This window comes from Hesperophylax consimilis, chromosome 5, assembly GCF_061612785.1.
Source record: "Hesperophylax consimilis isolate HC1 chromosome 5, BYU_Hcon_1.0, whole genome shotgun sequence".
In the NCBI taxonomy this organism is placed as follows: domain Eukaryota; kingdom Metazoa; phylum Arthropoda; class Insecta; order Trichoptera; family Limnephilidae; genus Hesperophylax; species Hesperophylax consimilis.
This window is the reverse complement of record NC_142840.1, coordinates 5181845-5196326: the sequence shown is the minus strand read 5'-3', so window position 1 is coordinate 5196326 and position 14482 is coordinate 5181845. Positions and strand designations below refer to the sequence as shown.

At 42.8% G+C, this 14482-nt stretch overlaps 1 protein-coding gene across 1 annotated transcript; it reads right to left on the bottom strand.

The window, feature by feature from the left end:
• Positions 1-5971: 5971 nt before the first annotated feature.
• On the bottom strand, positions 5972-11727 carry LOC149423446 (uncharacterized). The gene is made up of 2 exons (XM_089632239.1): positions 10545-11727; positions 5972-9711 (listed from the first exon to the last, which is right to left on the bottom strand). Exons 1-2 carry the CDS (start codon positions 11725-11727, stop codon positions 5972-5974), a joined length of 4923 nt encoding a protein of 1640 aa, XP_089488365.1.
• Positions 11728-14482: the final 2755 nt, after the last annotated feature.

Sequence of the window (14482 nt, the reverse complement as noted above, 5' to 3'; positions counted from 1 at the left end):
GATTATGGAAATAGAACGGATTAACAGCTCTGTGGCCAGGGTTAGAAATGTTTGTATCGGTTTAATTGGTAAAAGGGAATGTAATTGAAATTAAAATTAATCTTTTCCTAAAAATTAATCACGGAATTTTTTTGTAGATAAAGAATCAAAGTATTCTTAAGAGAATGAAAATGCTGAAAACAGCTTAGCGCGCAATCAACGTTATTGACTGAGCGGAGGATTGATTTTATTAATTAATTCAAAATCCTAAAGGAGCAGCAGTGGTGGCCGATATTCCGTTAATGCGGGAGATGTAACGTTCGTCCAAATTGGGCAGAAATGCTTTAGTAAAGGTCGGCGGGCTCGGGGTCCGGTTCCTCGCCGCCATGGCCACCCCATGGCAGGGGCGCGGGAGGGGGAGCGGGGGCCATCATGCTTCACTGATTAATACTCTGCTGAGTAATGTAATCCTTCCCCGCCGGGGGGCACCCCACCCCTGCCGCGCCCCTCGAGGGGACTTCAATCCGTTCTCCTAATCTCCAGAACGGGGTGGGAATCGGAATAACGAAAAATTTCTGTGCAAAATAATGATGAATAAAAAAGATTGTTATTTCTTCTCGATAAATCATACGATTCTTCAAAGGAAAAGGATGAAACAAAATTAGAATTCGGTATCGTTAAAACGAGTCTTAGTCGTTTTAAAGAATTGCTTCGCTGAATGCGAAATAGTATTGATTTAAGGACGAATCACTTGAATCGTTAAAATGTGGCAGAATTTTATATTGATTGAATATGAACTTAAAAATACATATTTTTTAGGATTTAAAATTTTGATTTCAACACAATATATTTATTTTGACTTTTATAGAATTAAGTGATAGTCGATTCCAATTCAGTCAATATGTCAACATAGCTTTAATAATGAGCTTCGTCAATTTATTTACAATTATTCAATTTTAAGTATAAAATAACTATGCTTAAAACCATACGTAAAAATAACTAAATTTTGATTCGATAAAAATATTATGAAAAATATGCTGAAATGTCTTGAACACTCGTAGACGCCATGATCACGACATCTTTTTCTTCCCATAAGTCCAATCTGTGAGCTTTAGATACAAAGGCATCTCAGCGCTACGAATAAAGTCCGATGGGAATATGGCATAATGTAGTCCATTGAGATGTTTCCGCATTGCAAAGATAACCCTTGGGAGCCATCAAAATATAATATTAAATGGTTAATTTATTAGAACATTGCTGGTTATAACACTAAAACAGAAGAGCCAGGTCTGCCGACCCCGAGGGGCGACAAAACATTCCCTTCACGGGACCCTATCTGCCTTAACGCGGATTGATGGCGGCCATTACGAGGCCCATTATTGTCATATCGTTTAGATGTGTCATTTATTGTTATTATACCCAGAAGATTTGTTTTCCCATATCACTTTCCCAACTGGCAACTGGTAACTGGCAACTGACGACTCCATCTTTGGTGCTAATAAATCTGCGGATAAAATGAGAGGCCATTAACTAAAAACTCCCCCTGTCCACAAGTCCAGGTTACAAAGGGATGGAACAGGGTTCGAAATTAAATCTGTTCTGTTCTCTGGCCCTACGATCTACGGTGCTACTTTGCTACTACAGTGGCTTGCTGAAATCTGATATGAAAGGTGGAACACTGTGTTTCCCCCTCGGAGAAGTTGCAGAGCAGCTGGCTTAGGAACTTGTCCGAAGGAAGGGCGGCTCACCGTTCCGCATGCAAATCGCTGGATTATTATTTGTCTTTAACGGGCACGCCTCTCCCACCCACCTGCTTCCACCCATCCTCAGCAGGCACCCACCCCCCACCGCGGCCGCCCTGGCGTGCCCGAGGGTAAAATCTCGATTCGCACGGAAGTGAAACATGGTTGAATCTCATTTAAAATTGTTATTGTCCCGTCTCAAGTAACTCCACTGATCAAAAGGACTCAATATTATTTTTGTTCTATCAAAGGCTTAATCTTGAGCTTGACAGTTTTCAAAAATGATCATAAAACTTGAAGGTAACTATTTCATCTTTTTACTTTAAAATTGCCAATATCTACACAATACATTAAAAATCTTTCTTTTGTTTTTGCGAAATTAATTTATTTTAGAGTATAATAACATTATTTTCGTTTAAAAGAAAACATACGTGGTATTTTATCATTCATCAGCTTTTTGTGCACGGAGAAAAATGAGTATTGCTGGGTATTAAAAATCTCTTAAAATTATTTGTAATCCGATTAAAAACGGAATTGCAGGCCGTTTCCTGTTAAACTTTTAGTGCGTACCTAATATATCGGAACACATGTTCATGCGCGCGTAATTGCCTTGATAATATTTAATGAAAAAATGCAAAAATATTATGATTTTTATGAACACTTGTTCCGACGTCGCGATAACACAATCGTATTTTACTGAAAGTTTATTAGAATACCTGTCAATTCATTCGTTAAAAGTCTGCAATCGCGTTTTTTTGATTACCAATGATTTAAAAGATTCCTAATAAATTAACCGTACTAATTTTTCCCCGTGTAGTAACTTTTTGAAATGATTCGTGAATTACTGAATTGATAAACGTCCTTTCTAACTTAAAATGTATTTTTAAATCAACAAACACTCTACAAAGGAGAGATCAGGCTTGGTTGTTCTTACTGTTAGCTTAACCTTTCTCTTCTCATTTCCTTTACGTTCTCCCTAGGTCGTCATTTGATTGGGAGTGACAGGACACCACAAGTTCTGTGCAATTTGTATTGTATTGTCACATTAAAAACAATCAGTTAATAAAACGGTATTTTTATACGTACACAAATGATGTAAAATAAATGTTAATTTCATTTGAGTGCTTACTATTATTTCCATTTTAAAACTATTGTCACTAAACATATTTCTTTCTAATTCTATTAAGATCGTGTTGATAGCACGTAAGCAAAGTATGTAGGTTACCTACACTTACTTAATCAAATATATAACTAATATCTCATATTTGCTGAATAGGTAATCCACTAAAAACATAAAATTAGCAATTATGTCATCAGTAAATACATTATCGGATTACGAATAATTTGAAGAGATTCTTAATAAATTATATTATCAGTAAGTTTCTCCGTGTAAATGCGCAATCATTCTACTTAAAAAAAATGAAAACTATTTTATAAGGTTCAGTGGAAGATGTTTACATAGTTGAGTACATAGTTTGATACCTAGTTATTACCAAAATACGTTTTTTTTATTTTATTTACAATCGACAATTAAGTATCATGATGGAGCACTTTGGCATCATTATAAATATCTGGTCTTGTTTCATTACCTTAAGTTCATTTGACACATCAAAGTTTCATAGTGCCATTTTTTCATCAAGTTGAAATTTCTAGACAAGTTGAATGATGGCAGATTCACCGTTTGTGGGTTTAACTGCTTTATACAATAAGATTGTATTATTATAACTCTGAGGTTAGGATTAATGACACGGATATAACTTATTACTTTTGGTTTCAAGCGGTCAAAAAAATATTTCTGTAGTATTTATTTTGCTAGAGCTGAAGAATGTTCTCGAGTAACTTCACAAACTGAAAGTTCTTGCGCTTCTTCTTGAATTGAAGCTTTAAACTTGCACGGAAAATATTTCATCTTGTTGTGTATATCTTTAGAATGGTGGAGATTAACTTTGGGAGGTTTTAGTCAAATGGAACTGGCAGCCTTATTGTGGCGTGAACCCACTAGCCTGAAACAATGGCATTTTATTATCTTAATGCATTAAAAATAAGGCAACACTTAAAAACAAATATTTTTTTTTACATTTCTTTCAATCTTATTACATTACGAAAATAGCTCAATCGAACGCCTTCGAATAAAATAAAATAACTATCATCAAATTAATGAGATATTGCAGGGCGTTGGTAAGTTTCGCAGCTGAACATATGGGTGGATTGATGCCTGATTGTACGCTGGAGTACAGGAGCCAGGATGCGGTTAATGACCTCGGATGACTCGATAGCGACTGCAGTGTACTTCCGAGTATTACTAACAAACTGCAATGGACTCGACCTGTCCGGAACCACGTTTGCCAAGATAACAATACTACGCAAATAAATATTACAATATATTATCTCTTGTTATAAGTACAAAACAAATCAATATTATATTATTTCATGTTACAGGTAAAAAATAAAAATAGAATATAATGCATTATTTCGTTTTATAGGTACAAAACAAATACATATAATATATTTTTTATTTGTATAGACACACTAAAAATAAATATTTCGCATATGCGCAATCAATCAAATATTATATATCACGTTTTATTTTATGTTATAGGTTCAATACACGTAAATATTATATATCATGTATTATTTCATATTATTGGTTCAACACAAATCAATATTATATGTCATGTATTATTCGTGTTGTGGGTTCAAACAAATAAATATTATATCTCAATTGTTATTTTATGTTATAGATTCAATACAAATAAATATATGTTATGTATTATTTTATGTTATGGGTTCAATACAAATAAATGTTATATGTCATGTATTATATAATGTTGTAGATTTAATGCAAATAATTATTTCATGTTTTAGGTAAAATAAAAATATTTATTATGTGTGTAATGTATTATTTCATGTTTTATGTTCAATACAAATATGTATTACATATTATAATTTGACAATATATCAATAAATATAGTATATTATATAACCCAAAAACGAGTTGTTTAGCGGTCTGTCCTCTCAAGGTGTACTGGACGGGAGTCCGCACAAGACTGTAGATTTAGGCGCCGGGTCCAAACCGTGTCTTCAACCGATGAGAATGCTCCTTTACGGCCGATGATGATGATAGTAGTAATATTGGTGATGAAATCTGCCTCCCGCACCCAGGCTTGGTGAATGTTGGGAACTGGGTGTGCTGTCGTCTCTGCTCGCTTCTGGTGTTGGCGGTTTTCCAGAGGAGGGCCGGCTGGTCTTGAAGAGGTAACACCAGAAGATCTTGGAGCAGAAGACTTGGCGTGGTGAGGCAGATGTTGGGCAGGAGTCACTTGTAGATAAATAAAACGCTTGGTTTCGGTGGTAAAGATGAACTGATTTATTTTTTATTATGTGGCTGCTTATATTTAATTAGCCTGACTCGCGCCCGACATTGGGCTAGGAGCCCAAAAGTGGTGGGGGGTTATACCCGCGCCAACAATGAGTTTATAGCCTCCGACAAAATGTTGCATATTCATTTTGTCGGCAGTACTGGTGATAGTGGTCGCTTAAATTTGCGAGTTAGAAAAGATTTTGAACGCTTACATGAATGACAATTACATAGTTTAAATGCATAGTAGTTATAGGAATGTGTATCTTGACAACTAGATTTTTTGTTTGTCAAGATACGACAAAAAATAAGAAATGTTTGTAAATAAATGTGTAAAAATGATCTCAAAGCGATCAAATTTGTAAAACATGTTAAGTTAGTATTTTTCCGAGGTCCCCCGTAACATAGCGCTCAGAAAGAGATAAGATTCACTATGCTACGAGGTTCCTGGATTTTTGTACACGCAAAAAAGGTAAAAATATTGTTCAAAAAATGGTTATACATATGGGTGAAAAACAGCTTTTTTAATATCTCCTCAGCGGTAGTATATCGAAAATAGTGTTTATTTGACTACCGCCGAGGGGATGAACAAGTAAAATACATACATTTGTAACATTTAAAAATTGATTTTTCCTAGTAAATTTTACATAGAAAAAATGCTGGACATCGATCCGCGTGGCAGGTATGCGGGCGGTACGGTATCGATGCCATTCGGAGTCAAAGTTTTCAAGCCGCTTGGGCCGAAAATTGGACAAAATGGCCAGTGGCGGGGAGTGGTGATTTTGCCAGTGGCGTGGGGTAGGCACATTTTATAAAAGTAAAACAATTTTTATGAAATTAAATAATGTGGTCAACTACGTCCGTTACACTCCCCCCGTTTAGCTATGCTAAACTAAAAAATAGGACGTTTGTTGGTACGGCGCAGTCCGCGGCGGCCAGTCCCTCTGGGATGGTGCTGGGCTGGTGGTACTGTTGAGGCTGCATCGGTAGGTGGGGCCGGCAAGATTACAGCGAGCTTCACAGCGGGGCGGACGTAAATTCCGGTGCTCGTCTGGATCCTGGCGGTCCTCACTTGGCCGTCTGCAGCAGGGGTGGCATCAAGGACTCGACCGCGTGGCCAGCTGTTGCGGGGCATAGCGGGGTCCATGATGATCACGAGGTCATCCTTCTTGATGGGGATGACTGGCTGTTGCCATTTTTGGCGAGCAGCCAGGGTGGGGAGATATTCGCGGAGCCACCGTCTCCAGGACATATCAGCGAGTTGTTGGCTGATACGCCACTGGCGACGGAGGCATACCTCCTCATCCTGCCTGTCGTATAGTGACAGATGAGGTCGGTTTCCGGCTCTTCCCAGTAAAAAGTGGTTGGGGGTGAGGGGCTCTTCGTCCCTGGGATCCACCGAGACGTGTGTGAGGGGGCGGTTGTTTACAGTCCACTCGGCCTCGGCAAACGCTGTCCTCAAGGTCTCTTCGCGTGGAGCTCGTTCCAGCAAGATGGCCTTCAGGGCGGTTTTTACAGAACGCACCAGGCGCTCCCAAGCTCCCCCCATATGAGGAGACATTGGAGGGATGAAGTTCCATTCGATCCCCTTTGTTGACAAATGATCCCTCATCCGGGTATCATTTTTGAATGATTCGATGGCATCCTTCAGCTCGTTGTCGGCACCATGGAAGTTCGTACCATTGTCTGAGAACAGAGCTTTTGGTTGGCCTCGGCGCGCCGTCATGCGTTGTAAAGCCATGATGGCGGAGTCCGTGGTCAGTGAAGTTGTCAGCTCAAGGTGAATGGCACGAGTAGATAGGCATGTGAAGATTGCACCATATCTTTTCTCCCAATGTCTGCATACGGTGACTTCCATCGGCCCAAAGTAATCTAGTCCACAGTTTGTGAATGGAGGAACATGGTGGGCTAACCTTGATGGCGGCAAGGGCCCCATCAGTGGGGGGGCTGGCTTGCTCCTGCGCATCTTGCAGGTGGGGCAGTTGTGGGCGATCATCCGAATATTTGTTCGCAGTCGCAGCACAAGGTAGCTGCCTCGCACCTCAGCCATCGTTCTCTCCGTACTTGGGTGATTGGCTTCCTGGTGATGATGTCTCACCAGAAGTCTTGTATAGGCGTGATCACCATCTAATATGATCGGTGTCCGCACTGCTTGAGGCACTTTACTGAGGGCTTGTAATCTGGAATTCATCCTCAGTAGGCCATCAGGTCCAAGGAAGGGGCTCAAGGCTTTGAGCCGGCTGTCACTTGGTAGTGGATCTCCTTTCTGGAGCGCATTTATGTCATGATAAAATGTCTCTTCTTGACATATTCTTGCCCATCGGGCCTCTACTTCTTTGATTTCATCGCTTCTTAAATATTTATCAGGTTGTTCGTGATGTTTTCCACGACACCTTTTAATAAAACGGTGTATCCAGCAGGTAGTTAGAATAAGTCGACGCCATGAAGAGAATCTGTTGATTTCGGGCAGTGTCTCTGCCACAGTTGTTGTGATGCCAACGTATTGAGGCCTCACTTCTAGGGTGCCATCATCAGGATGAGGCAGTTTGCACCGTTCGCGCGGCCATTCTGCCTCGTCTGAGGTCAGGAAGGCTGGTCCACTGAACCATCGTCCAAAGTGCGAGAGGTCAGGAGTGTTGACGTCTCGGGTGCCGATGTCTGCCGGGTTCAGTTTGGTAGGGACCCATCTCCAATCTGCAATGCGGGTGAGCTCGTCGATCTCGCCGAGTCTGTTGGCCACAAAGGCGGAGTATGTGCGTGGATCTGTGCGCAGCCAGCACAACACTGTTGTCGAGTCTGTCCAGAACACTGTTCGCGCAATGTTGCTGCGACATTCTTTCTTCAGGGTTGCTGCCAGTCTGGCCGCCATGAGCGCGGATTGTAGCTCAAGGCGGGGTATTGATAGAGGTTTCAGAGGAGCCACTTTGCACTTGCTGGCCAAAAAGGTGGCTGTGGTGTTCCCATCAATCTCCTCGGTATGGTAGGCGACCGCACAGCATGCCTGCTCTGAGGCATCACAGAAGAGGTGGAGGGTGACGAAGCTCTCTTTGTTTTGTAAGCAGCGCCGAGGTATGGCAACTTTGCAGTCTTGCAGAAGTCCCAGCCAGTCGATCCACCTTTCGTTGTGTTCAGGTGTGATGATGTCGTCCCATCCGATGTTGGATCGCCAGACAGCTTGTAGTAGTATCTTCGATCGGACTGTGAGGCAAGCGACAAAGCCCACAGGGTCGAAGATTTTCATAACAATGCTGAGCAGCTGGCGTTTGGTAGGCCTGCTGATCAGTTCAGGATCGGCAGCATCGCGAAATGCATATAAAAATCGATCTGTGACAGGATCCCACAGAAGTCCGAGGATTCTCTCGGTATCTGCTTCTCCGCTGTTTATGGTGATGGCTGACCTGGCTCGGTCTATAAGCGGGATAGTAGCCATCACTGAAGTGTCGTTAGAGGCCCAGTTTGTTAGGTGGAATCCTCCAGTTGACAGCACTTTGGCAACAGTAGTGATGAGTGCTGTCGCTTCAGTTTTAGTATCGACCGCATCCAAATAGTCATCCATATAAAACTTTGTTTGGATGGCGGCTGCGGCAGCAGGGAATAGTGCAGAATTCTCCTGGGCCACTTTGTTTCGCACGTACTGGGCGCTGTTTGGTGAACAGGTAGCGCCAAACATCATTGATGACATCATGTAAGTACGTGGTTCTTGTTGAGGTGTTGGTCTCCATAAAAACAATTGTGACTGTTGATCTTCACTTTTGATTTTCACTTGTAAAAACATCTCCTTGATGTCGGCGGCGAGAGCTATTTTTCCCTCTCGAAACCGGAGTATATTTCCTAACAATGAAGTCAGCTGGTCAGGCCCAGTCAGCAACTGATCATTGAGGGAGGTCCCTCGGCAGCGGCTGGCAGCATCAAACACCACACGGATCTTGTTTGGTTTGTTTTGGTTCACTACGGCAAAATGCGGTAGGTACCATTTGCGGGCAGAGGGTTTTTCTACCTCTCGATCCGTAAGTTCACGTGCGTGGCCTTGTGTTATAAGTCCGTTGATTTTAGCTGCATAGGCGGTTGCCAAGTCCTTTTCCTTCGATAATTTTCTCTCCAGAGACCACAGTCGTTTTAATGCACATTGCCGATTGTCAGGCAGTGTGATATTATTCTCCTTCCATAAAAGGCCGGTTTCCCATCGGCCAGATGTCAGTTGATGGGTTGTATCTTCCATCAGCTGATTTGCACGTACTATGTGCGCAGTTACACGAGAGGCGGACGTGATCCCCAATGAGTCAATCGCAAAATTGTGTTTGATGAGATCACTCATGAGGTCGTCTTTGTGGCTCTCCTCGCGCAGGGCCAGTGTTGTAGCCTCAGCTTCGTGTTCAAGGGCCCCTCCGCCATGGGTGATCCACCCCAACGCCGTCCGTGACAATATTTGCGTAGAGTCACGAACCTCGCGCACTTCCCTCGAGACAATAAGGTGTACATTGTCTTGCCCGATGAGAAGTGTGGGGGTGATGTAGCGGCCGTGGACCCTCTGTTCAGGAAGGCTGAGCTGCTGGACGGTGTTGGCCTTGATGACGTACTCATCAGAGATTCCGGCGCCGCGTAGAGTAATTGGCACGCGGCGGGACGTCAAGTCTGTTGAGCGTTTTTTGCTCCGTGTAGTCGTAGCTCACGGGTAGGTCCGGTTGTGCCGATTTTCTGTGCTGTGGTGGCATCAATAAGGGTGACAGTTGAGCCCTCGTCCAGAAGCGCAAAGGTTTTAATCTGTCGCTTAGGGCCCGACAATATGACCCCCACCACTTTTAACACGGCACTTTCGGTGTGGCGTCACATATTGTGAACGTTTGCCACTGTATTGTTATTTTCACGATAGTTCGGGTTGTGAAGAAGTCGGTGGTGGGGGTATCTGCACTCCCCCACTCCGCACCAGTCACTAACTTTGCAGAATTTGGTAAAATGTTTGCCATTGAGGCATACTCGGCACAATCCGGCACTTTTAACTGTCACAAAACGGGTTTTTATGTCTTTCGCGGCGAAAGTACGACATTCGCTAAGTTGGTGGCCATTTTCACCGCACTGAACACACCCGGCGCGGTTGTCGAACTCGCGAACTTCATCGTAACTGTTTTGCACTTTTTCCCCGCTTCGATTATTTTCTCGATTATTACCAGACAAAATTTGGGGCATTCGATTATTACCAGACAAATTTTGGGGCTTTCGATTATTTTTCGCGAACTGTTGTTTTTCACTAGAATTGTTGTTGTAAACATTGTTTTCCCGCGATAAAAACCGTTCTGACGCGGCAGACGTGTTTAAACTGTTGTCACAAGTGTCACATTTGTTCGAATTGTTTTTTTGCGAAAACTTTTCTGACGCGGCAGACATATTTATGAAACTTTCACAGGTATCACGTTTTTTAGCACCGTTTTTGCGCGAAAACTGTTCCGTTGTGGCGAGCGTATGTTCACGGCGTGGGCGGGACCTCGCGGGGTCAACCAAACCGGACTTTGGGATGGCGTTCGCGACGGTTTTCAGGAAGGCGGCAAACTGGCAGATGGTAGCGGAGGCCTCGTAGTGCCGCACTTCCATCAGCCACGCCAACCGCAAGGTGGGCGGCATCTTCCCCGCGATGTCACTGAGCAGCGCTGGATTCGTCAGATAGCCATCATTGTTGAGGGAGCGGAGTGATGCCACCAGGTTTTGAACTGTGCCAGAGAAGTCTGCGATGTCCTCCAGAGAGGCCTCAATTGTGAGGTGGGGCAGCTTCTTCACTTTGTCCAGCATCAGAGCAGCGAGTGAAGTAGTCCCTCCAAATCTCTGCTCCAGGACTGCCAGGATCTCCGGAACCTGGGCAGGGTCCATCAGAAGGGGGCCGACGGCTTCTCGGGCTTTCCCCTTGAGGGCCAGCTGTAGGCGGATCAAGTTTTCGCTGGAGGTCATCCGACATGTAGAGGTAGACTGGTTAAACTGTGCCCTCCAGGTGGGCCACTCCAGTGGATCTCCAGAGAATGGAGGCAGGTCCTTGGCCATAGATTGTCTGGCAATAAGGGCCGCCATTCGTGGATCGTCCTCGATTGTGGGACGGGGGCTGTCCTGAGCCCTTGAAGCTCTGATGGCTTCTGTCAGGGCGGAGGCCAGCTGAGCCATGGGACTGCCATCATGCTGAACCCAGGCTCTGGTATGTTGGGCCGTCTCATCCGCCGTAGGTTGGGGCGGGAATCTCGGCATGGAGCTGGTACTGGCTGTGGGCGGGCCATCTGGCCGTGCCGGCACGCCATACTCCTGTTCGCGCAGTGGTACGGGCGGCACATGTCCAGATGGTCCAGAGGGTCCAGGTGGTCCAGGCTGTGTCCATGGCACGTCCCACTGCTCCAGCAGTCCGGCAGGTGATCCTGGCGTCGGCGCTGGGTACCCCGGGTGGGGCAGAGGTACGGGCAGCACAGGGACATGAGGTCCAGGCTGCACCAGTACTGGGCATCCCTGAATGGTCCAGGGTGCTGGTTGCGCAGGGCCTGCTGGCTCTTGCTGCGCTCGTGATGCGTACCTCTGGTCCACCAGAGGTACAGGTCCGGCTGGCACTTCAGGTACGGCTTGCCTCTGTTCTATCAGAGGGGCGGGCGGTACGGGGCCAGAGGGTCCAGGCTGCATCATGTTTGGCCACCCTGCATTGGGCCAGGGTGGCAAGGGCGGGGGACCGGCTGGCCTTGGCTGCGCCGCTGCTGAGTACCTCTGGTCCACCAGAGGCACCGGGCTCGGTTGGCCGGGCTGCACCCATCCAGGGCTGTACCCTTGGAAGCGCCAGGGTCCTCCTTGAGCAGGGTACCCTTCCAGGAGTACGGGTCCAGATCGGGCAGGCGCTGCTGCTGCTGGTTCCTCATACCTCTGGTCCACCAGAGGCACCGGGCTCGATTGGCCGGGCTGCGTCCATGATGGTGGTGACCTCTCCAGGTTAGTATTTTTCCGAGGTCCCCCGTAACATAGCGCTCAGAAAGAGATAAGATTCACTATGCTACGAGGTTCCTGGATTTTTGTACACGCAAAAAAGGTAAAAATATTGTTCAAAAAATGGTTATACATATGGGTGAAAAACAGCTTTTTTAATATCTCCTCAGCGGTAGTATATCGAAAATAGTGTTTATTTGACTACCGCCGAGGGGATGAACAAGTAAAATACATACATTTGTAACATTTAAAAATTGATTTTTCCTAGTAAATTTTACATAGAAAAGATGCTGGACATCGATCCGCGTGGCAGGTATGCGGGCGGTACGGTATCGATGCCATTCGGAGTCAAAGTTTTCAAGCCGCTTGGGCCGAAACTTGTCATTTGTATGAGGTTTTTTATCCAGTTAAGAATTTTTCCTCATAAAACTCATTAATGTAATATAAAATCAGTCAAGTAAATACAACCATCAGATGGTAATAGTAATAAGGCCAAATGAGCCGCAGTACTAGTCAGCTAGAAACATGAAGGGTATTGTTATAAGCCCTAGCTAGTTAGAGGATTACGAAAGAATCCATAAAATCAAAAAAAAAAAAAAAAAGCTTGGGCCGAAAATTGGACAAAATGGCCAGTGGCGGGGAGTGGTGATTTTGCCAGTGGCGTGGGGTAGGCACATTTTATAAAAGTAAAACAATTTTTATGAAATTAAATAATGTGGTCAACTACGTCCGTTACACAAGGAAATGATATATATTTGCATGATGGTGAGTTAATTAGTTTAAAATATATTATATTACTAACAAGCACGTTTTTGTGTTAACCTGTCACAAGTGACATTTGTATAAGAAAACACACGCGTATTGGAATGCAATGTTTTGTCAAAATTTCAAAGCAATCTGTAAAGAACTTTCGTAGATTTAAGATTTTGAACAAACGAACATTTAAATTTTTATTTATAAAGATTTTGTATAAACCTATTAAACAAGACAAGGGTTTTATGCAAAGCACAAAACATACAAAAATATTATAAGCAATAATTATTAGCCTGAAATTTAGCGGTTAAAAATACGCCGACGTAGCACAGTCGTTCCGTGCACCTGACCGGCAATCAGAAGGTGCGTTCCCGTCGGCAATATTTATTTTTTCTCGGAAGATTTTTTCAATTTACATTTGTGTTTGAGTCTAATAATTAACGTTTTTATTTATAAAGATAGATAGATGTAATGATTAGATACAATACGTACACTACACCTAATTATAATTTTTTTTCAGGAACCTGGTGTTGTGCTCCTAATTACATCTAAATATATTCTTATCGTAAATATTTTCTAAATAAAACGTTTTTTTATTTATTTTGTGAAGCTACATTAAGTTAATACTGTACACATAATTTTTACACAACTCCCTCCCGCTCTGATACTAAAATAATAAGCATATCAATGATGACAACAACAGATAAAAGCAACAACAAGTCCATGGCAAACGATTACCGCGTGTTTATTTCATGCCCAGATGGTTTTTTCCACAGAGTTACAATCAATAATTTTAAGCAATAGAAAAATGCGATAAAAATAAAACTAATATTTATAGAATACATGAAATAAAAATGCAAAAACAAAACAAAAAAAGAACACAATGATCAGACAGGTTTACAAAAATACAACACAAGGCTTGGAAATAGGGTAGAAGTAAGTATTTAATGATTCACTAAGTTAACTTTAAACATGTCATTATCACCTAATTATTGGTGTCCCATAGTGTGAAACCGCTTTATCGGGGAATGAGAATTTTATGACCCATAGTTCAAGTCATCCCAAAATACCATAAATAAATAAATAACAAAATTGTTATGAAAAATAATAAATTGTGAAGAAGTGAGAATTGATTACGGAACAATTGGGTTGTTTTAAAACAATAAAAGTGGTTGAAACTAAGTGGTAGTTATTTTTAGTTTTAATATTAAATTAATTTGTCTTTTCATATAAAATTCTTCCAATAAACCCCTTTCAAGAATTATTCTAACAACTTATCACGAAACTTTAGTTTTATTGGATTTTGAAAAGTTTATGAAGACAAAGCCCAGGAAGATAGAAAGGCACGTGTCAAATAAAAAGGTAGAGATGTCAGGATTCAAAAATAGTTCAGTCGAATTCATATTACTCTTTATGTAAATTTAATACTTATGTCACACATTAGAATTCCGAGTCCGTAACGCGTGCCTCGAGTAGCAGGGAAGTTTCCCTCGGCACACTACTCAGACTCAGTAGCTACCCAGTACTCCATGCTCGGTACTATAGCGCCTCTCTTAGTTCTAGTGGTAGATTAAAAGTGAGAATAAACAGAAAGCAGATGGTTAAGAAGCAGTTCCCATCCTTCCAGCTTATTCTAATACTTCCCAAACCAAACTCCAACCACTGTTAGCAACCAAAATTATCCCTACAGCTGTGAGTACTTGGGTTCTTA

Bases quoted from the DNA above. Each gene is read 5' to 3' on its own strand.
- LOC149423446 (XM_089632239.1), bottom strand. From the start codon at position 11,727: ATGATGCAGCCTGGACCCTCTGGCCCCGTACCGCCCGCCCCTCTGATA. The intron at 9,712-10,544 runs GTGAACATACGC...AACGCTCAACAG, and splicing joins CGCGAGGTCCCGCCCACGCC to ACTTGACGTCCCGCCGCGTG.